Source organism: Dermacentor variabilis, chromosome 6 (assembly GCF_050947875.1).
Source record: "Dermacentor variabilis isolate Ectoservices chromosome 6, ASM5094787v1, whole genome shotgun sequence".
NCBI classification, from domain to species: Eukaryota; Metazoa; Arthropoda; class Arachnida; order Ixodida; family Ixodidae; genus Dermacentor; species Dermacentor variabilis.
The window spans coordinates 14,884,790-14,908,824 of record NC_134573.1 but is presented as its reverse complement, the minus strand read 5'-3'; the positions used below and the strand labels follow the sequence as shown (position 1 = coordinate 14,908,824).

General features: G+C 45.7%; 1 protein-coding gene across 3 annotated transcripts in view; it reads left to right on the top strand.

Moving 5' to 3' along the window:
• The window catches only part of Mitf (transcription factor Mitf), a 352,829-nt gene that overhangs the window by 274,212 nt on the left and 54,582 nt on the right, over positions 1-24,035 (top strand). For all 3 annotated transcript variants that reach the window (XM_075694792.1, XM_075694795.1, XM_075694794.1), the window contains exons 4-5: positions 7,359-7,620; positions 8,390-8,465. In XM_075694792.1, the coding sequence (XP_075550907.1) occupies positions 7,359-7,620; positions 8,390-8,465 (338 nt within the window). The remainder of the gene's footprint in view (positions 1-7,358; positions 7,621-8,389; positions 8,466-24,035) is intronic.

Here is a 24,035-nt window from a genome sequence, read left to right as displayed (position 1 = left end):
CGCAAATAGAATCAGGAACACCTTAGACTTCTGTCAACCAAAGGACTAGGCAGGATTTCGTAAAGGCTACTCGACAATAGACAATGTTCACACTATCAATCAGGTGATACAGAAATGTTTGGAATATAACCGACCCTTATATATGGCTTTCATTGATTACGAGAAAGTATTTGTTCAGTCGAAACCTCAGCAGTCATTGAGGCATTACGGAGTCAGGGTGTAGACGAGCCGTATGTAAAAATACTGAAAGATATCTATAGCGGCTCCACAGCCACCATAGTCCTCCATTAAGAAAGTGACAAAATCTCAATAAAGAAAGGTGTCAGGCAGGGAGACAAGATCTCTCCAATGCTATTCACAGCGTGTTTACAGGAGGTATTCAGAGACCTGGATTGGGAAGAATTGTGGATAAAAGTTAATGGAGAGTACCTTAGTAACTTGCGATTCGCTGATGATATTGCCTTGCTTAGTAACTCAGAGGACCAATTCTAATGCATGCTCACGGACCTGGAGAGGCAAAGCAGAAGGGTGGGTCTAAAAATTAATCTGCAGAAAACTAATGTAATGTTTAACAATCTTGGAAGCGAACAGCAGTTTACGATAGGTAGCGAGGCACTCGACGTGATAAGGGAATGCATCTACTTAGGGCAGGTAGTGACCGCAGATCCGGATCATGAGGCTGAAATAATCGGAAGAATAAGAATGGGCTGGGGTGCGTTTGGCAGGCATTCTCAGATCATGAACAGCAAGTTACCATTATCCCTCAAAAGAAAAGTGTATAACAGCTGTGTCTTACCAGTACTCACCTACGGGGCAGAAACCTGGATGCTTACGAAAAGGGTTCTACTTAAATTGAGGACGACGCAATGAGCTATGGAAAGAAGAATGATGGGTGTAATGTTAAGGGATAAGAAGAGAGCAGATTGGGTAAGGGAACAAACACGAGTTAATGATATCTTAGTTGAAATCAAGAAAAAGAAATGGGACCTGGGCAGGGCAAGTAATGAGGAGGGAAGATAACCGATGGTCATTAAGGGTTACGGACTGGATTCCAAGAGAAGGGAAGTGTAGCAGGGGGTGGCAGAAAGTTAGGTGGACGGATGAGATTAAGAAGTTTTCAGGGCATGGCCACACATAGCACATGACTGGGGTAGTTGGAGAAGTATGGGAGAGGCCTTTGCCCTGCAGTGGGCGTACTCAGGCTGATAAGACAGTTCCAGTGTAGTGCTTGTTTTGGTTCATTCCGTTTTGTCGTGGTTTCGAAGTGCGCTGAGATATTCCATATTCAAATTTTATCTGCTTGAAATTGCTCCTAAATGAAATTTAGTCTGCTCCAAGCTACTCCAATATGCAATTTTACTTGCTCCAAGAATTGCTCCAAAATGACTGGGCAGTGCCACCCCTGTTTGCATCGCAGCATGCTAGCTGTTCCCTTCTCCTGCGTCACTGTTTCACCAGTTTCATGATAATTTGAGCGAGCCAAGTGGAAAGTGGGAGCGAAAGACCATCACATTAAAATATAAAGAACCTATCATAGCAGCTGTCGCATCAGGTGCTAAAAATTCATGTTTTGCACATGTTTTGCACATGCTGGATGGTCTGTTGCTGTTGCTTTATTGAATTTTCATTGCATATGCGACCATGGAGCCGTAGACTTCGCATGTTTAAAACCGTGCATACCATTTGGAATATACTATGTGATGTTCCGGCGAAAAAGAAGAAAACTGAAGAGACAAGAATAGGAAGGGGAAGAAGAGAAAGAAGTGGTCAATGTGGATCCCTATAAGTAAATGAGTATTTTAACTCGTATTATATATTTGGCGCAGCCGACCATGTGGCTTGAATTAACATTGATAAGAAGAACAGATGGGCAGGCGACCATGAAGACCTACCAGCTTGATGTCGAAGACCCAGTGCTTCTTCAGGAATCAGTGACTTCATTGGAACTGCTTCGCATCATCACTGAGAAGAGTCAACTGAAGGAAGCGGCCCTCGTTGAGAAAGGTGTGGTACGAATCAATGCTTCTGTGTCTGAATTTGAGGTTATGTTTTCGTGACATTCAAGGATAGATTCCAAGAATAACACTGAGCACACGAATAACGCCTTGTGTCAAGCGCTGTTGCAGCAGCAGACCATGCAGTATGAGCAACAGCGACTGATTCTCGAACCAGTTTGCGACTCACTAAGAGCACAGCAACCACATCAAGAAGAGTTTAAGCCTGATAGTTTCGATGGGGCGTCAAACGCCGCCAACTTGTGGTTCAGATTTTATGACTATGCATGTGCACAAAACCACTGAACGTCATTGGATGACTAAGTGTGTAACATGTGCCGTTTTTATCTGGCAATGCCAGAAAATGGTGGGACATGCGAATTGCAAGTCAATGCCATGATTCATGGCACAAATGGAAAGAGTTTTCTTTCCGCTTTTGAGCGAAATCCGGTTGACAGATGGGACGATGCAATAGCTTTCAGACAAAGAGATGGGACAGTCATGGATTATTTTTTTGAGAAGAGGCGTTTACTCTACATTGCCGACCCTAACCTTCCGGACTCTGCAATCCTTCCGCTGATGATGCAAGGCATGACTAACGAATCGCAAAGAGAGGTTTGTGTACACCGTCCAACCTCCACGGAGAACTTACCTGCTTAAGTTATCGTCCAGCGATTGTCAGATTGATGGTTCCATCAAAAGGTATAGTGCTCTACCATTGGCATTGACGCACATAGCGAAACGGTAGAATATCTTAATACCGAGTCCGACCATTGTGAAACGATGGAAAATGTATACCTACTGAAATCAAATCATTTATTTGTTGAAATGATGGTAAATGGAAAAAGTGTGGTCTCCCTGGTTGATACTGGAGCATTCGTAAGCCTGGTAAATCAGGAACTTGTCCAACCGAGCAAGGTGCATGAAGGAAGAATAGTTAGTGTTCAAAGCTATGATGGAAAAACTACAAGGTTTGAACACTGGACAAAAGTAGAAGTTGCATTTGGTGGACATCACCTGAAAGGTTGGAGCTTGGTTTCAGAAAATGATGAATAGCATTCTTGATGAGACCCTGGGAAAGTTTTGTAACGTATACATTGACGTCATCATATACTCATGTACAAGAGAAGAACATGAAAAACACCTTTCGTGTGTGTTAAAAGCCCTCGGCAAGTCAAAGTTAAATATTAACAAGAAGAGTGAACTGCAGAAGAACTGATAGTTGGGCGAGTTGGTACGAATTTATAGTGAAATATTTAGCGCGCACAATCGACAAGGACACAGTGAAGGGAGACACACGAGCATTTACTCACAACTGTTTATTTTCGGAAAGATACAGAACTTAAATACCCCAGCTCCCAGCGCTGAGCATGTGCAACAACTCTAGAGTCATCAGTATCAACAGAAACAGATTAAAAACAGATTTAAAAAGTTCAACCAGTATTTAAAAATGCAAATTCATTGTCAGTGATTGCAACTGATGGTTGGCTTATGCATTTTTCAGCACACTTTTTGAAATGAGACGCTTCTGTAATTCCACGTGTTAGTTTGTTTTTATCTGAACACAAAATGTCAGTGTCAAAAAATACCGGATAACAATGACATAGATTACAGTGGTTCGACAAGTGCGAATAGTTTTCTTTACCGAGAGAGTGTTCATATTCTTTTAGACAGGTGTTTATGCACCGACCGGTTTGTCCTACGTACATGTTGCCACAGGTTAACGGAAGCCGGTACACAACACCTCTCCTGCATTTTGTTAATTTTTGATCTTCTTTAAGACCGCAGCTGCATTTTTTGTCAAACTTACCTGAAATAGCTTGGCACAGTGTTTGCACCTTGTTAGGAGCGCTGAAAACCACTTCAATGCCATACCGGCTGGCAACATTCTTTAGCCCATGGGAAAAATAATGGATGTAAGGTACAACCGCAAGGCGCTTTCTGTTCGTGCTAAGCCTATTCCTTGAATTTGTGGGTTATACACTCTTTACTATTTTTATTACGTTTTCGGCCGCTCTGACTACAATTTGTTCCGGGAATCGCACTGATGCTAGTCTTGTTACCTGATTGTCAAAGCTTTCTTTTATTCGGTGGCAACAAGATTTTACTAAAGCAGCCCAAAGGCAAGACACCGCAATTCCACTTTTTACAACCTTCGAATGTCCTGATTTGTACTGTAATATGGGCTTTCTTGATCTAGGGCTGCACATCCAGCATGTGTGCTTGGGTAGCAATCGCAGAGAAAGATCTAGAAACTGTAGTTAATGTTCTTTAGCAATCTCATGGGTAAATTTAAGGCCTAGGCCACATTCATAGAACACTTTCAGTACATTAACCACATTACAGCCATGTTCATTTCCATCAAAAATAACCAAAAAATCATCCACAAATCGAAAAATTTTTGCCAAGCTTCCTAGAGCACTACGAATAATTTTGTCTACATAAGCTAGAAAAATGTCGCTTAGTATTGGCGCTACTTTGGAACCTATACATATACCTGATTTTTGCACATACATTGCTTCATTCCAACCGACAAACGTAGAGCTAAGATAAAAGAGTGATATTTCCATAAAGCTTTCCACGGGTGCTCCGCTGTCATTTCTAAATTTTACTTCATCATTATTTTCGCAAATACACATTTTAACATTTTTTGACAGCTCTGTGCGGGGAATTGAATAAAATAAATCTTGTACATCAACGCTGAAGGCGCTGCATCCCTTTGTTTTGTCTTCCTTCAAATATTGTACAACTGCCTCAGAATTAGATTGCTAACGGATGGGGGTTCTTAACGAGGAAAGCTGTTTCTGGATAAACGATGCTACCTGCTGCTGCCAAGTGCTTCTTTCAGAAACAATAACTCTGAACGGCTCTCCAGGTTTGTGCGTCTTACATGAGAAAAAGACTTCAAGATGCAGGCCCTTTGCTTTTTTGACTAAGGAACATAGGCTTTCTAAATTGAGGGAATGAAGTAATCCAATAGCACGCTGTTGTTCTTTGGCAGGTTCAACAATATTCTCTCGAAATTTTTATCCATAGCTTCACAAGCTTTTTGATGAAACATACCATCAGGTAGGACAACAAAACATCCCTCTTTATCGGCGGTAAGAACACGTAACCCTCTAGAAGCCGTCTCCTGCCACTAGGTTGAGCCGGTTGGAACTCACACATGCAGTTTTTGCCTTCGCGATAGCGTCTACACATTCACAAACACACCTTGCACGTTCTTCAGGAACCAGTCGGGAGACTGCTCTCAATGCTGCCAGCTTCGCAGGTGGACACAGTGCTGGTTCCAGTGTGAACTTTGGCCCAAGCTGCAGAAGCTTGTTGTTCTCTTCTGGAATAAAATATTCCCCGAGCCATACCACTCTTCCTTCTGTAGAAGGTGCCTTCTTGACAGTGGGAAAAAGCGGTCTCACCGTGTTCCAGAGGAACTCCGTTGTCCTATCCGCTGTTTTGCGCCAGTCCAAGAAGAGTCGTCTGCTGGTATCACGCACCGTGTCTCGCACGCTACACGCAGGCAGTCTTTATGGTGCCGCACTTGCCTCCACGATTCAGACGCAACTATTCGGCATATTCTTCTGGTGTGTCCTATCGACGGTTTCATGAAGCCACATAATCATTGAACGTCAGGTGGGCACATAGAATGCCGTACATGCAAAGAGGCCACTCTTGCTCAGCACACACATAGTGTGATTAGTGAAGCTAAGACAGCTGGGTTAGCGGGAGGAAAAATATGATGATTTGATTCCAAGGTGGAATCAAATGGTCATCGCTGATCATTTCCAAGTACCATTTGAAGTAATTCATCTAGATTCTGCTGAAATAAAAACGCGAGGCGAGGGAGTCGGTAAGACTCGAGCATTCCTTGTCGCAATAGATGAATGCACATGCATGGCAGCTGCAAAGCTAAGAAAGGAAGTTTCCAATTCTGTTTTGATCTTACTGGAGCGAAATATGTTCACGAACACCAAGGTGGTGGTGTCCGACAACTGGCCAGTTTTCTGCAGTAAGGAGCTTCAAGAATGCCCCATGATAGAGGAATTGCCCTGAGATTTGCTGCACCCTGCCATCCAGAAGTAAACAGCCTAAGAGGCTTATTTTGGACTTGAAAACATTCATCGCAATTTACCATGATTTCCGTAGAGGATGGAAGTGTGCCTTGGTAGCGGCAGTCAGGCACTGCAACCATTCTCATGCCGTGGGATTAGGATGCACGCCTAACTTTGCTGCATCAGGCGAAGCAACTCAGCTACCGGCAAACTACGACCTTGGAATCGTTCGAAGAGTAGATCTGCAGGAAAGGCGCAAGACGGAAGAGACGCTTACACACTACACGCTACAGATCAACCATGAAGAGACACTACGATCTGCAATATAGCTCGAAGATGCCTGTAATAGAGCCTGGAGATAGTTTTAGTCCGAAGAAGTTTATATGGACCAAAGTAAAGATTTTCTGGGCTATATGCAGTGATAAAGACCATCTATCAAGGAATTTTGAAATCGCTACACTATTTGGGACCGGAAGGAAAAACTGAAGTAGCAGCAGTGTGAAATGTCATACCCTATCATCCCAGGAGGGCTGAAAACTAAAGTCCGGGAGGATGTGATGTTCTGGCGAAGAAGACTGAAGCGACAAGAACAGGAAGGGGAAGAAGAGAAAAGTGGTCAAGATGGATCCCTGTAAATAAATGAGTATTTTAACTCATATTATATACTACAGTAAAGGGCAATAGTCATTATAACTAAGTAAAGGATGGAACAAAGTAATTTTGGCTTCCTCTTCAACTTCGTTGATAACGAGGTTCGATTGTATTCCTTGTATAACTATTACGTCATTACTGACATGAATAAAACTGATCCTGGTTTAAGACTCCTCGCACACTGTGATGTGAACTGCAAGGGGTTTTCGAGGTGACACCTGCTTCAGTTTTCAGAGGATGCTTGGTTCAATACTGGCTGGGGTGTTCCAACTTTTATATAATCTTGCTTTCATGATGCATTGTTGGTTTTTCTGAAAAACATTATGCATTTTATTACGGATACTTCCAGTCTATATTTACTGCTGTCTTCCTTTGAAAGGATTGGGAAGTACTTCTACGTAGACAATATGCGTGCAGTGAAGGAGAGTGCTCCTTATGCAATGCTGATTTTTAAAAAATTTGCTAGAGCTGGACAACTCTCTAGGTGGTAACAGGCATGCAGATGCTGAATGTGCCTCGATGCTTTACCACAGGAAGTTCTAGATGTCAGGCAAAGCATCACTGCACGGCATGGTTAACATTTTGGTGCCCAGCAGTCTTTCACACTTTGCATTTCAGCTTGGTCCATGTGCACTGCTTTCTATTCCTTTTTTCTCCTTTGCAGTTTGAGGATGCGTTTGATGACCTGTCCCACTTTGATGGCGAGGACTTCTTGAGCAGCCTAGGTGCAGGTCAGGGGGGCCATGCCACCGTGCCCAGCTCCCTGGTGGAGTTTGAGGAGGTTTGGCCTGGAGGCGGGACCAGGGCTGGTGCTGTGTCTTCCTCGTGTCCTCCCGACCTGGCTTTGGTCAAGGAGGAAGAGCTGGTCGAGAATGACCTGCGTGCTCTGGCCAAGGACCGCCAGAAGAAGGACAACCACAACATGAGTGCGTCCCTGTTCTCTTTATTCATAAACAGAGCTGCACTTCTGGTCCCATGTTGTGCGTTGGCATGGCTAAAGTTCTTCTTTGCTAGCGCATGCACCGATAAAGTTGACTTAAGCATTTAGATCAACTCTTCAGCCCTTACTTTTCTTTTTTTTTTTTTTTAGGAGGGGGGGGGATCTCAACAAGCTTCTTCTATTTCATTCTGTGCATTCTAATAAGCTATGTCATCAAGGGGGTCATATATGCCTCGTTAGTGTACTCTTGAAATTGCGTTTCCATTTCATCTACCTCAGTTCAAGGCGGCAAATGAGAAGTCCAAGTGATTCAGAGTATCCACATCACATCAAGGACTGTTTACGCAAATTCAACTTAACGAAGGCATGTTTTCATTCGCAGAATGCTCCAACAATGAGGAGGGACACATTCCGTGCATTCTGGTACATGCATTCTACATTCCAGTTCTCTATTGTGCTCCAACACCGATTTAAAAGTTCAGCTATGATTTCCTATGTTTATCACGTGTTGCACATTCTCAAGAAAATTGCACATTGCATTTATGTCACTCATGTTCTCAGTGTAAAATGAGTTATACACCTTTGCATGAAGATGAGACTGGGGCCATCTAGAAAAAGGAAATGCGAGTTCATAAAGCATGGTTGTAAGGTGCACTAGGCTTGTCTGTCTTGTTGACGCCCATGTTCCCTTCTCGCCTGGCTCCACAGTGATGCTGTCACGACGCACTAAGCTGAGCCCTTTTTACCCTGTGCAGTTGAAAGGCGGAGGCGCTTCAACATAAACGATCGCATCAAGGAGCTTGGCACCTTGCTTCCAAGGACAAATGACAGGTGAGCATGCTCTCCTCATGGCACACCACGAGTCAGCGATGAACACTCTGTTCAGAGTGGAATCACTGTGAGTGAAGTACCAATAAATAAATGCAAGAGGACTTGCACATGGTTCTCGAAAATGATGAGATTTTAGCACCTCTATACCTGAGGCCGGCTTCTGTGGTCACCGACTTGTAGGTTCATCACGCTAGCAGTGTGTTTGTCGCAAGTAGTCTAATGCATCGGCTATGAACTAGCGTTGACACTCAAAGTTCACATTTCATGAAAGTTGGCACCATAAGGTGCCCATGCAGCTTTCCTTTTTTTTCCTTGAGACTGCTTCCAATGGGGCAAATGTCATTTGCATTGTTAAGAACGGTCAGCTGCAGTGCAAGTTTTGCCGGCCAGTTGTGACAGTGGCGGCAACTTTCCTGGAGTGTCGCCACAAACCTCTAGCCACGGCGTGACTAAGTCAACTGTGTGTGAACAACAATACGTGCGTCCTCAACTCTCCGTCGCTGGAGCCGAGTTTGACGAAGACGCCATTGTGACTAAACGGGCTCGGCGGACCAACTATTGTTATTGAGCCCGCGGGAACATCTACTGAGACCCCTTCCCACGCGCCAACCAAGACGCCAGACAATGGGCAGCCGGCAGGCGCGCTGCAGCTCAGGGAATAAATGCCCTTACTGTGCCAGGTCGTCTCCCCTACGATGCCTCGTCTCCCCTACGGTGCCTGGTCAACTCGCCTACGGTGCTTGTACGGCCGTGTCCGTCACCTGGGTATCGGGGGAGGACCGAGTGTTTATAAACCGCTGTTGTGCGGCTGCTCAGGACACTCTCTCTCAAGCAGTCATGTTAGACTGATGTATTTTCTCAAGCAGTCATGTTAGACTGATATAAATACTGCAAATAAACCCATATTCCTCATTCTCGATGAGAAGCAGTCCTTCCCTTCATCAGCGTCCTCAGCGTGGATAAGTTGGACGACGGCATGAGCCAGGTACCTTCTAATTCATGCCAGACTCCAATCTTGACAACGGATCACGAGCGATGGGATTAAACCCCCACGTAACAACTGGCTGACAGCGGTGAGATTGACTTTGCGACGTGGTGCTGTGTCTCCGGTGAGTGCTTGGTTCTTGCTTTGACTCTCTAGGCTTCATTTTGTGGTTGTTCTGTTTAGAACAGTAGGGAAGCTAGATTGTTGAGTGTTAGCTAGGTTGTGTTTTCCTAGCTAGATTTAGCCAGCAGGATCAAGGCAGTAACGCAGCAATCATGGAGTTAAGGAGACTGCTGAGAGACGAATTGTTGATTGTTGGTGAGGAACTGGGCATGGATGTACGCAAGGAAATGCTGAAATCGGAATTATTGGAGCTAATTTCCCAATATGCCAGTGAGGAAGAAATTGAAATGGGATTGGAACTTCTAAGAAAAAGAGAAGAACGGGACAGAGAAGAACGGGACAGAGAGAGAGAGGAACGCGATAAAGATCGCGAGTTAAGAAAAATGCAACTTGAACTTGAAAGCAAACGTTCGGAGTTGTCTCAAGGTAGTGAAGGGGCTCTGGGACGATCAAGTGAGGCAGAATCATACTGCATGGACAGGCTATTAAAACCATTTGAGGTCGGGACCGACATAGGCTTGTTCCTAAGCAATTTTGAAAGGACTTGCGGGAAGATGAACTTTGGCCCGAGTACATGGCCACAGCGGTTGCTGTCTATGTTGCCGTGTGAGGCGGCGGAAGTAATCGCCAGACTCAGTGCACAGGATGCATATGATTATGCGAAAGTTAAGGCTAGTCTCCTGAAGAAATACCGCCTTTCAGCCGAAGCTTTTCGGCAAAGGTTTAGGAGCACAGGCAAGAAAGATAGCGAGGGGTATCCGGAGTTTGCATACGGCTTAAAGGCCAACCTACTCGAGTGGCTGAAAAGCGCGGAAGCGTACGATAGCAGAGACATGATCATTGAATGCATGTGTCTAGAGCAGTTTTACAAAACCATCTCCCAAGCTGTGAAACTGTGGGTGCAAGACAGAGGGAATGTAAACACTGTGGAAAGGGCGGCTGAATTAGCCGAAGAGTACGCCACGCGTAGAAAGTTAAACGCCGAGGACGGAAATTGGGACGGTCGAAATGGACCGCGGAAACCATTTCCGTTAAAAAAGGGTTCGCAGACTAGACGACCGGAGCCTGTAGAAGTGGAGGAAAAGCCCGCAGAAAAGAGCGAAGGAAAACTTAACGGAGAAACAGCACAAAAAGAACAGAAAAGAAAATTCGAATCTTTTAGACCAATTCGCTGTTATATATGCCACAAACTGGGACATATAGCTATAAACTGCGGGAAGCCCAGTGTAGTTTTTTCCTATGTAGAGGAAAAAGACGAGACTATGGAACTTTTAAGCCCATATCTTCACGACCTGCAAGTTAATGGCAAACCATGCCGAGTGCTAAGAGACAGTGCCGCCACGATGGACATTGTCCATCCGTCTTACGTGACGGTAGATGACTTCACCGGAGAAGTAGCATGGATCAAACAGGTTGTAGAAGAACACAGCGTGTGTCTGCCCATGGCCAAAGTCAAAATCAGTGGACCATTCGGGGAGCTAGAGACTGAGGCTGCAGTTTCCAAATTTTTGTCACTGTAGTACCCTTACATCTTTTCGAATCGTTCAAATCAGTTACTGCGTGAAAAAGAGCTTAAACTGGGAGAGGGCGTAGTACAGGCATTGACGCGAGGCCAAGCTCGTAAAATTGCGTCGCTTTCGGCCGAAAATGCACAAGCTGCTCCAGCGGAAGTAGCAAAGGAGATAACTGCAATAACCGAATCCGAGCTAGGCTCGTGTGATGAAAAAACAGTTGAGGAAAGCCTGCCAGCTGACCAGCTCAATGAGAGCGTATCGCTAGGGTGTCAAAGTTCACCCCTGCAGGAAGAGCCCACTGATGCACTCGCAGGCAAGACAGGGTCGTTATTATCACCGGCCTCAAAGAACTTTGATCAGCTCTTACATGTGGACAGAGAATCACTGGCAGCGGAGCAAAAGAATGATGACACCTTAGCTAAATTACACCACACAGCTAAAGAAGGCATGGCTAGGCGCAACGTGACTATACACGAGAGAGGAGGATTGTTGTATCGGCACTACAGAGATCGAAAGCGTAGGTGTTTAGATCAGTTAGTCGTACCTACTAAGTACAGAGAGCACCTTTTGAGTCTCTGTCATGGAAGTGGGTGGCCCGGCCACCTAGGCATAAACAAATCAAAGGAAAGATTGCTTATGGAATACTACTGGCCTGGTTGTTTGGAAGACGTAGATAACTTTGTAAGATCATGCGACACCTGCCAGCGCTCGGGTAAACCAGGAGAGTCATGGAAGGCTCCACTAAAGTTAGTGCACTTAATAACGGAACCTTTCAGACAACTTGTGATAGACACGGTAGGGCCTCTACCAAAAACAAAATCGGGTTACAGGTACTTGTTTATCATGCTGTGTCCGGTTACAAAATTTCCAGAAGTAATCCCTCTGAAAGAGCTCAGCTCCACCGAAGTAGTAGACGCGCTTTTGACAGTGTTTGCACAAGTTGGGTTTCCAGCTGAAATTCAGGCGGATCAAGGGTCAGTATTCACCAGCGCACTGACTTCCACATTCTTGCAAAAGTGCAGGGTAAAGTTAATACACAGTTCCGTCTATCACCCTCAGTCAAACAGTGTAGAGGGGTGGCATTCAGTGCTTAAGCGAGTTTTGCGTGCGCTCTGTTACGAGCACAAGGAAAACTGTCTGCCGGCAACATTGTTTGCTTTGCGAACGGTTCCACATGAGGCTACAGGGTCCTCGCCAGCAGAACTAGTGTATGGGAGGACACTCCGTTCTCCACTGAGAACGTTAAGAGAGACGTGGGAAGAAAGAGGAAAGAGTCCAACGGGGGTTGAATATGTGCTAAATTTGCTGGAACGGCTAAGCGCAACCCAAGAACTAGTCGAAAAGAACATGGGAGAGGCGCAAAAGAACGTCAAATTCTATTACGACAAGAATGCGAGGCTTCGTACGTTTAACGCCGGAGACCAGGTAATGATCCTCAAACCTTCAAGAAAGAACAAGCTTGAAGTTCACTGGGACGGTCCCGTTAAAGTGTTGCACAAACTTTCAGATACTATGCTCTGAAAATGCCCGGTCGCAGAAAGGAGGTGGGGATATATCACTTCAATTTGATGAAGCCATATATAGAGCGGAGCGGACTCGTTAACTATGCTATCAAAGAGCAGGATGGCACTAGTACCAAGTTTAAGGAGTATAGGGTGACCTCCAACTCTGAAATCGGCCTAGAAGAAGTAGTAAAACATTCGGTAAGCTCGCACGCTATAAGACCCGAGCAGCTAGATGAGCTAAAAGAGGTGTTAGGGGAATATCTCAACAGATTCAGTGATCGGCCGGGTAGAACCGAACTAATAACGCGTGAAATAGAGCTGACATCAACCGAACCCGTAAGATCAAAGCCTTACAAAGTGTCTCCAAGACAGAGAGAAATTATGGAGGCAGAGATACAGCGCACACTAGAGTTGGGAGTTATTGAGTCCGCTGAGAGTGACTGCACGTCACCGTTAATACTGGTAGAAACCCCTAACAAGGACCCTCGTCCGTGTGTTGACTACAGGAAGTTAAATGCCATCACTAGGGATCAGCTGTACCCGATACCCAACATTGAGGAACGAATTGAAAGAGTTAGCGCTGCTAAATACATTTCCACTATAGATCTCGTGCAGGGGTACTGGCAAGTTCCCCTTTCAGAAAGTGCCAGCCGCTATGCCGCATTCATCTCATCTGTAGGCACTTTTCGCCCTCTCGCACTCAGCTTTGGGCTGAAAAACGCCCCGTTTAGCTTCTCTCAGTTAATGGATATTGTCCTAAAAGGCTTGCAGGAGTTCGCCTTGCCATATCTTGATGATGTAGCAATTTTTTCGGATAGCTGGGAACAACACGTATCGCACCTCAAACAGGTGTTTTCACGGTTGAGGAAAGCCGGCTTAACAATGAAAGCGGAAAAGTGTAGATTTGGTTGTTTGCAGGTTACTTATCTGGGCCATGTTGTCGGCCAGGGCGCGAGACGGCCGGCCGAGCTGAAAATAACCACGATTGGAGAATTTTCTCAGCCGCGCATGAAAGCAGACCTTCGTTCATTTTTGGGACTTGTGGGGTACTTCCGAATTACTCGTAAATGGCAAGTCCATTAACGGACGCCCTCCGAAAGGGAGCACCGAGTAGCACACACTGGGATAAAGACAAAGAGAACGCCTTCCAAAGTTTGAAAATGCTATTAGTTTCTCGTCCTGTGCTTCACGCACCAGACTACACAAAGGAATTCATATCAATGCGACGCAAGCGACAGAGGTATGGGCGTGGTACTTAGTCAGGTCGGCAATGATAACGAGGAGCATCCTATCCTTTATGCCAGCCGTAAACTAAATGTAAGAGACGAAGCCTACAGTGCTTCAGAGAAGGAATGCCTTTGCTTAGTTTGGGTCGCCCAGAAGTTGTCGTGTTACTTCTACGGAGCGAAGTTCATCTTCGAGACCCACCACTGTCCTCTGACGTGGTTCAATCAAATGTCACACATAAATGGCCGCTTGCTCCGATGGAGCCTCACTCTCCAAGAGTACAACTTCTCCGTTAGATATAAAAAGGGAAAGTTGCATAGCAATGCGGATGGTTTGAGCAGGCTAATTTGAATTCTGCGTTTGAGGGTCCCGCCAAAGTTTTAGGGTTACTAGTGTTAATTTTGTTAAGCCAAGAAGATCCCCTCTCATTTAGCAGGATTCCCTCCATGATTGCTAAATTTGTCAGCACGAAATTGCTTCAAAAATGGGCATAGTGAAATGCAGCATTTTTTGTTTCTGCACTTATGTTTTCATTGAAGCCTAGCGGGTGTAAAGTGAGAGCCAAGGTACGTCATCTCGACGCAAAGCCGTGTTGTGGGGTTCGTTTTGCAGTTGCCTGACCTTGTTGGATGTTTTGGGGCGGTGACATCGTTACAAAAGTGGTCGCTGCGAGCCAAGGCATCACCCCCTGGCCACCAGCCGTTCTCTTCCTGCCCAGCGGTTGACAGCGCTGGACAGTCAAGTTTCCGGGTCATGGAGGCACTGTTAAGAACGGCCAGCTGCAGTGCAAGTTTTGCCGGCCTGTTGCGACAGTAGCGGCAACTTTCCTGGAGCGTCGCCGCAAACCTCTAGCCACGGCGTGACTAAGTCGACTGTGTGTGAACAACAATACGTGCGTCCTCAACTCCGTCACTGGAGACGAGTTTGACGAAGACGCCATTGTGACTAAACAGGCTCGGCGGACCAACTATTGTTACTGAGCCCACAGGAACGTCTACTGAGACCCCTTCCCATGCGCCGACCAAGACGCCAGACAATGGGCAGCCGGCGGGCACGCTGCAGCTCGGGGAATAAATGCCCCTACGGTGCCTCGTCGCCTCCCCTATGGTGCCTCGTCTCCCCTACGGTGGCTGGTCAACTCGCCTACGGTGCTTGGACGGCCGTTTCGTAACTTGGGTATCGGGGGAGGACCGAGTGTTTATAAACCGCTGTTGCGCGGCTGCTCAGGACACTCTCTCTCAAGCAGTCATGTTAGACTGACGTACTTTCTCAAGCAGTCATGTTAGACTGATATAAATACTGTAAATAAACCCATATTCCTCGTTCTCGATGAGAAGCAGTCCTTCCCTTCATCAACGTCCTCAGCGTGGATACGTTGGACGACAGCATGGACCAGCTACCTTCTTATTCATGCCTGACTCCAATCTTAACAATGGATCACGAGCGATGGGATTGAACCCGCAATCATACTAGCATAAAGAGGGAAGGCACCACTATGTCAGTGGTCAAAACAATTTGCAAAGTGAAGACGCTACCAATAGCCAACAAAAAAATGAGATGCACATTTCTGACTCCAGTAATTTGTAACGTAACTCGTAAGCCTGCCTAGTCCCTCCTGAGGTGGTTTCAATTGGCATCCCTTTAGAAATGGGGTAGCTTGTCTGAGCTATTGGGTCTGCACATATATTGCAGCCTAGCATGTTGCCTATCCCTCTTTGATCTGCTTTTTCTTCATTACCTATTGCGCAGCTACCTGCCTGCAATGACGTTGGCTCTATCTCTTTCCAACTTTTTTTTTTAACCACCACTCGTGAAGTCTTCCTTGTCTTGGCTACTGACCAGTCAACACTCCCATGCACGCTTTAAGGGGTCCAAACGACCCCGGACACCATTTTACACATCTTAAATACATGCATCGCATGTGTTAGATTAGAACCATCCTGATACGTTCCTCATTCATATGTTTTGCCGGGTATAACGTCGCCGAAGCCCGGTCCAAGCAAAAGGCACCTATTTATTATAATACCCTTCGATACATCATTGTTCCCACAATGTTCCCACAATGTTCCCACATAACATGTACGCATATAATTACAAGAAAAAGTGTACCATCTGTAAGCAAGTGCACCACCCTAGCTGCACACTCCTGAACAACAGTCTTACGACATGTGCGGTCAAGGTGGAAATTTCAAACACTTGCCAGCACATTGTTCGATATTTGGACTCTGGCTGCTCTCACCTGCATGCCAGCTTGGTTACAGAAATGAGTAAAAATATTGAACTTTGGTTTTAATACAGTTAGACCTCCATATCAAGACGGCAAGTTGGGCCAGTTGGTTGGGATCCATAGTAACGTTCGTTCAGTGCAGCACAAGACAAGGACAAAAGAAAGTATAAAACGACGACACGGCGCTGACTCTCAACTGATATTTTATTGAAGATATGCCTAACATATATACTTGCCAACTTACTTACCAACTTACCTGTATATAATATATATACAGCTCCGTGTCGTCATTGTATACCTTCTTTTGTCATTGTCTTGTGTTGCGCTGTAACAAACCTTAATATGAAACCTCCATATACTAACGATGTAGGTAAAATCAGCAATTTTTGTTTTATAGAAATTTCATTGTATTGAAAGTCCACCTTTTATGCAAGTATGTCTGAAAGTCCACCTTTTATGCAAACATACTACGCAGTGGATCAACGCATTTCTAACAAACTGCTTTCAGTCAGTTAAGTTAGGGAGCTTCTTATCAAGACGTACAGGTGTTGCTTCAGAAGTACCTCAGGGTTTGGTGCTGGGTCCACTGCTTTCTTTAATATATATTGATGACATCACATCGAACATAACATCAACAATACGACTATTTGAAGACGACTGCATAATTTACCAAGCAATATCGAGCCCTTGCGACATCATTGCTCTCCAGTCTGATCTTGATGAGCTCTCATTGGTGCGGCAGGTGGTAAATGGTAATTAACGCAGACAAAACTAAAAACTACTTCCGCTGCTAACATAAGTCCTAATGCCTACACAGTTAATAATACTATCATTGAAACTGCCGCATCGGTAAAATACCTCGGTGTAAGTTTTAGCTCTAATTTATCTGTGGAGCACTCATATTGAACTGATTACTACCAAAGCCTTAAAAAAAACTTGGTCTTCTTAAACCCCGACTACACCAAGCCAACCAGGATACAAAACTTCACGCATTCAACATGCTAATCAGGCCTGTGGTAGAATACGCTTCAGTGATCTGAAACCCTCCTTATACCTATCTTACTAACATGTTGCTGTTGCCTACAAAGTATTTACTAAGGTAATTCCAAATAGAATCAGGAACACCTTAGACTTCCGTCAACCAAAGGACAAGGCAGGATTCCGTAAAGGCTACTCAGCAATAGACCATATTCACACTATCAATCAGTTAATAGAAAAATGTGCGGAATATAACCAACCTTTATATATAGCTTTCATTGATTACGAGAAAGCGTTTGATTCAGTCGAAACCTCAGCAGTCATGGAGGCATTGCGGAATCATACACAAGCCGTATGTAAAAATACTGAAAGATATCTATAGCGGCTCCACAGCCACCGTAGTCCTCCATAAGGAAAGCAACAAAATCCCAATAAAGAAAGGCGTCAGGCAGGGAGATACGATCTCTACAATGCTATTCACAGCGTGTTTACAGGAGGTATTCAGAGACCTGAATCGGGAAGAGTTGGGGATAAGAGTTAATGGAGAATACCTTAATAACTTGCGATTCGCTGATGATATTGCCTTGCTGACCAATTGCAATGCATGCTCACTGACCTGGAGAGGCAAAGCAGAAGGGTGGGTCTAAAAATTAATCTTCAGAAAACTAAAGTAATGTTTAACAGTCTCGGAAGAGAACAGCAGTTTACGATAGGTAGTGAAGCACTGGAAGTGGTAAGGGAATACATCTACTTAGGACAGGTAGTGACTGCGGATCGGGATCATGAGACTGAAATAATCAGAAGAATAAGAATGGGCTGGGGTGCCTTTGGCAGGCATTCTCAGATCATGAACAGCAGGTTGCCATTATCCCTCAAGAGAAAAGTGTATAATACCTGTGTCTTACCAGTACTCACCTGCGGGGCAGAAACCTGGAGGCTTACGAAAAGGGTTCTACTTAAATTGAGGACGACGCAACGAACTATGGAAAGAAGAATGATGCGTGTAACGTTAAGGGATAAGAAAAGAGCACATTGGGTGAGGGAACAAACGCGAGTTAATGATATCTTAGTTGAAATCAAGAAAAAGAAATGGGCATGGGCAGGACACGTAATGAGGAGGGAAGATAACCGATGGTCATTAAGGTTTACGGACTGGATTCCAAGGGAAGGGAAGCATAGCAGAGGGCGGCAGAAAGTTAGGTGGGCGGATGCGATTAAGAAGTTTGCAGGGACAACATGGCCACAATTAGTACATGACCGGGGTAGTTGGAGAAGTATGGGAGAGACTTTTGCCCTGCAGTGGGTGTAACCAGGCTGGTGGTGGTGGTGGTGGTGGTGGTGGTGGTGGTGGTGGTGGTGGTGGTGATGATGATGATGATGATGATGATGATGTCCGCGGTTTCCAGGGGTTTCTTTTCTGTGTACTTTCTAAACAAGGATTCTGGCACAGCCGTCAAAAGTGAGACCGGGTACCCTGCCGTCATTAATCTCGCCTTCTGGGCTTCAACACTCTGCTGCAATGAGTGGGTGCAACACTTGTTAAGAGCATTCGTGACGCACAAGGAAACTATGCCACATTTTACTAATTTGGAGTGGGGCGATTCGTACGGGAGGAGCGATTTTTGCGATCTACGCCAATACAGTGGAACCCACGTTCATACGTTTTTCACCGGACCAGGGGAAAAAAACGTAACAGCCGGGAAAACGCAACAGTGAGGAAAGCTCCGAAAATGAATGAAAAAAGTGCAGCTTCAACTATAGACAATTTATTTCCGCAGAGTGCGCTTAGGAGTTAAAAAATTCCAGAATGGTGGCTTGCCGTTTCTTTCGCTCGCTAGAGACCACCACACGTTTCTCAATAGCCTGGAAGGCCGCATTGCTGTCAGCGTCGCTGTGAGGTGCGACGTACCTGCGGAGGAGGTCCAGAGCCGCGACGGCTTCTCCAAAGCTAGGATTTGGCAACTCCCCGGCATCATGCGGCTCGTGCTCCTCGTCATCACCGTGCCACGGCAATGGCAACGGACGAAGGAACAGCCGCGGGAAATTTTGCCCTATTTGGCGTAGTCATGCTAACGTGCTAACGATTGTTTAGTATTGCTGCGGAGCGCGCGCGTCTGAGCAGTCCGGTTGCACGCGGCGCGGCGTGGTTTCGCGAGAAACGTAAACAAGAGAGGAGAGCTGGCCCGATAGGCGGAGCAACGCCAACTTACGGCTTCACTTTAGCTTCACAAAGTGTGACGTGTGGGCCTCTCCGCCTCTCCCGAGTTTCCTTCCTCCGTGAGTCAACCCGTCCAAAAACCACGCGGTGACCGTAATCACAGTGATGATAGTGAGAGCATTTTTCACGAATGGCCACTTAGTGGCGGCCTCTCGAACTGGCGTGCGGCTTCTTGCAGCCAGTTCTATAGCCAAGCCCGGCCAAGCCTGGCCAAAACACGTCAAAAGCCAAAATGGCGGTTGGAGCGCGTTGCCTACTTTAGCCCAGGCGGGTTCGGGGTGCTAAGTTGCGACGTATCATGCGGGAACGTTTTCAAAGCTACTACGTAACAGCGGGGTTCCTTATACATTGGATCCTATGGAAGCTATGCCGGGACCGGATGAAAATGACGTAGCAGCCGGGAAAACGCAGCAGTGAGGAACGTAACAGCGGGGTTCTACTGTACTGTCAACACACGACTCTCACTTTTAATTTTAATTTCCAAATCAAGATATCTGATCAAGTTTTCTTTGCAAAGTTCGAACGTGAACCTGAGGTCCCAAGATGTTTCCTCGAAACGTGTTAAAATCCTTTTTGCATTTGAATCAAGGCTGTCATCAGAATTTAACCTTAAAAGCACTAAAAGATCATCCACATACCTACAAATTTGCACAATATGTTTGTCCTGCAGCCTGTGAATTGTATTATTGTCAAACTGATAAAAAAAATGTTACACAATACAGGAGCAACCTTACATCCGATGGAAATACCCTTTCTCTGAATGAAGACATCCTTGTTAAAGGACACTACAGTGGTTGACAGGTAAAATGTGAGAAGTTCCATAAGAGACTCAAGCGACAAAGCGCAGAAATTCATAACAGCTACTTCCCCACTTTCTTCAATCAGATCACGTACAGCTGTGCACAGGTCATCGTGTGGGATAGAATAGAACAGATCCTCAATATCTACAGACATCGCAGCATTGGCACAAATCTCACTTGACTTTAACCAGTCCACAACTTCCAAGGAGCTCTGGACGCCAGAAGTATCCGAAGTGTCCAGAGTTCTCAACGTACACTGAAGGAACCCACTAATCACTATCTGCCATGACTCTTCTTCTGTGACGATAGCGCGAAACGGGATATCTGGCTTGTGCGTCGTAGCTGCAAAAAACACACATAACACATCTTGCTTACTTCGTTTTACGGCTTTTTCTAAGGCCTCCAGCTTCAGTTTCTTGAGTTTTATTGCTAGAGCCTTCGACTTTTTGGGCGACACATCCACTGGCCAAAAATTCTTCTCACTGGCAAGGACTGCTTTTTCTTGAAAGAGAACATTTGGAAGCATGACAAACCCACCTTCTTTGTCGGACTGTGCTAGGTTCAGCTCCCCGCTGTTGAAGTGCTGAACGACATGTCTGAGAATTTTGTCGTCACCTTCCCTCTGTTTTCCGTGCCACCTCAGCAGACAGTCAACTCCTTCAGAAAGTGCCCTGTCCTTTTCCTCTATTGGTGCCTTTTTGGCTATTTTATGAACAGTAGCCAGTAGCTGAGGTCCGGTGACCTGCGGCACCAAGCTGAACTTCGGACCTTTACTACGGAGCCTGTCAACTTCATCTGGTACTTCAGCCCCTTGCAAGTACACGACACCCACATGCCATGGACGGTTCTCGATCACATGCACCTCGTGCATTTTCTTTTTTACGTGAGGTCTAGTGGCCACAAAACGTATCACACGATTGCAGTTTGGCCATGTACTGAGCATTGGTGCCGAAAATTTTTTCCGAGAATGTATGAACAGGTAAAAAATGAGCTTAACTGTATTGGGTCTCTTTTTGTGTTCTTTATTGCGAACGTTGCCATCGGGAAAACGTATATAATGGGAACATATCGAAATTCTACTATATACATGCGCTCTGAACCAGCTCCCGACGCGGCGTGCCAGACAGTAGCAGTGGGAAAGTCAAAGCAAGAGGCAACAAAAGCTTCACTTTAAAAAGGGCACCTCCTGAAGCATTCTGTCGGCCAAGAAAGAGTGGGCATGGCCTCCGAGACTGGAGGATAGCGCACTCTCTCTCTAGTGATAGTATACACCTCTTCCAATCTTGGAGGCTATAAAGCGGGCCACTGGAAGCCATGCCTGGCCAAGCCAGCGAAATATCCAACATGGCGGCTTCTAAGGATGGCTTGTATCGTGCGATTTAGTCCAGAAAATCATAACTTTTGAGCCTAAATTTGTCCAAAAAGATCGGTCCCGCAAATGCATTAGCTCTATGGGAACCCCGACAGTTCATTTATGAAGTCCGGAATATCCATGAAATCCAAATGTTAGGAGCCTGAAATATTTGTCGGCGACTGTCTAACGCACATGCTGAAAGGGAGGAACCATAGCAAATGACTCGCCAGGCTCTTCACCAATTGCTTTGATTACGCCTGCACTGTTGGTGGCGGTCCATGGAGCGATACCATGGACTCCCATGTTCTCCCTAGCAGTTTTTGTGCCTGCACAATAAATGCGTGCACCGAATATTCAACCACTGGCAACATAACATGCCTGCGATTTTATAGTGAGCCTTTTTCAAAGTCGCTACTTTTCGTGCTGCATCAGTAGTAAGGGCAGCTGTCCGCCTGCGTTTTCAGTCGGGTCAGCTGGCCGTGAATTATGGGTAATAAGGGCGGCCATATAGAATCTAGCATCACTGTTGGCTCTTAACTCGCGCTGTTGCTATTTTCCATAGATTCAGCCACCACGCACCACCCAAGCACTGTGAGTGAAGCGCACAAAGCAGATGCTGAAAAAAATGCTGACAAAAAGGAGGCTCCAGTCACTTCCAAAGCGCAATGTCTTTCGTGTGTTTGTTTTCACATTCCTTGCCATGGACAACGCAACTGTCTCACTCGAGACAGACACCTCATCTATCCCAAAACGGAAGCATGCATAAACAACACCATTTGGAAAGTGCAGAGTGTGACTACGTGGTATCCCCGTCAGTACAGAGGTTACATTTCCCTACGCGCCTAGCTAGTACGGTCACAAAAAGAAGCGCAAAAGAAAGGTGTGCGCAGAGAGAAGGGCGAAAGAAGGAACAGACGCACCTCTATTGCTAGGTGACACTTCCTTAGGCGAAGCATACAATCGCAAAATGCAATGCGCCATTGCCTCTGGAACAGATCAAAAAAATTTTCTCCTGCATTTTGTTTTTTCAGTGCCTGTTACGGCTTGCATCTCGAGTGTACGATGAATAACTGACCCTTCATTCAGGCACCGATACAAGCATATATAGGGAGCGAGGTAGGATGTTGCGACACAGTGCCTTGCCAAGCGTTGCATACAGTGTCGCACTATGACATTGCCTTCCCGCTCACTTTTCAAACTAGCGTTCACTTAAAGTTCTCGTGTCTGAACCAGTCCAATGCTTGTGCAGGCGGGTGCTCCTGCGAAGCGGTGCAGTCTGTGCTGGATCAGCAGGCATCGGCAGTGATGCTGGTAATAGCTCTGGCGTAGGGTTGCGGTGAGGGATTGAAGCAATCAGAGGTAGAAATTGCACAGTCTTCCAGAAGGGGTTGAGGAGCGACTTGGTTGAGATTTTCCTTCGGTGAAGGTACACAAGGTGTGCATGCCCGTTCTACTGGAGGCAGATAAATTTATTGTGGCACGTCATACGGTAATTCCATCGTGATAAGTCGCTCTAACGCTTAGTTTGGGTCAGCATGGTGTAGCTTCAGATGGTTGGTGTGTGTGAATTGAAGCTGTCCTTTCAATTGAAGCTGTCACCGCACTGACTACTTGTCACACACCTTCCTCCCAAACGACAAGTTACCTGTGCACTGTATTAATATACACGCACTCACCCACACAAAACGCACTCTCAGGACCACGCATCAAATCACGCCTCTTTTACATCGTCTTGTTTTTGTTGCATGTCACCGACAAAGCTGGGCTTGAGCAAGGAAAGCTTCGTACATGGTTGGCGTCTTAGAAACAACTGTGCCGGCAATTGCCCAGTTGCGCTGCTAGATGTATTTTGGTAGACAAAAATAAAACTATCCACCCACTGTTCCAATGAATGCTACATGCGCGTACTCTCCTGTTCAAGTACCTGTTTTAGCAATTCTCGTTTCACGATCTGAACAGTATGCTCAACAGGACCATTAGACGTGGCATGGTACGGTAGTGTGAAGATGTGTTTCACACCAGTGTTCGTTAAGAAGTTCGAGAACTCTGCTAATGTGAATTGTGGGCCATTATCACTCGCTAATGTTTCAGGCAGTCAGTAAGTCTCAAAGACACTCCATAGTTTCTCAATCGTCTTCGCGGTTGATGTTGATGACATTGGCTAGACTGCTTCCCATTTTGAAAAAGAATCTACTAAAACAAAGAACATGTTGGAACCTTTGGCAGCAAAAGCAATGTGCACTCGCAACCAGCACTTCGAAGGGTAGCTCCACGAATGGAGCAGTACAGCTTGAGCTGCAGGCTGAACTGCTTGACAAATTTTGCATTTTCTAATGAAGTTTTCGATAGCTTGATCCACCCTAGGCCACCATACGGAGCTCCTGGTTAGCATCGTCATGCGCATGGTGCCTGGATGTTCGTCATGAAGAAAGTTCATGAATTCTTGCAACTGTTCTGGTATTATTACTCACATTCTCCATGTTATACAGCCCTTTTCCGAGTGACAGCTCATTGCGGCAAATGTGATATACTTTATGTTCCTCGGGGTATTGATTTGGCCAGCCATTTAATGTTAATTCGGCCACACGACTCGAGGTGAGGTTTTGTTTTGTGGCCTTGGCAACATTGGCAGCATTTAG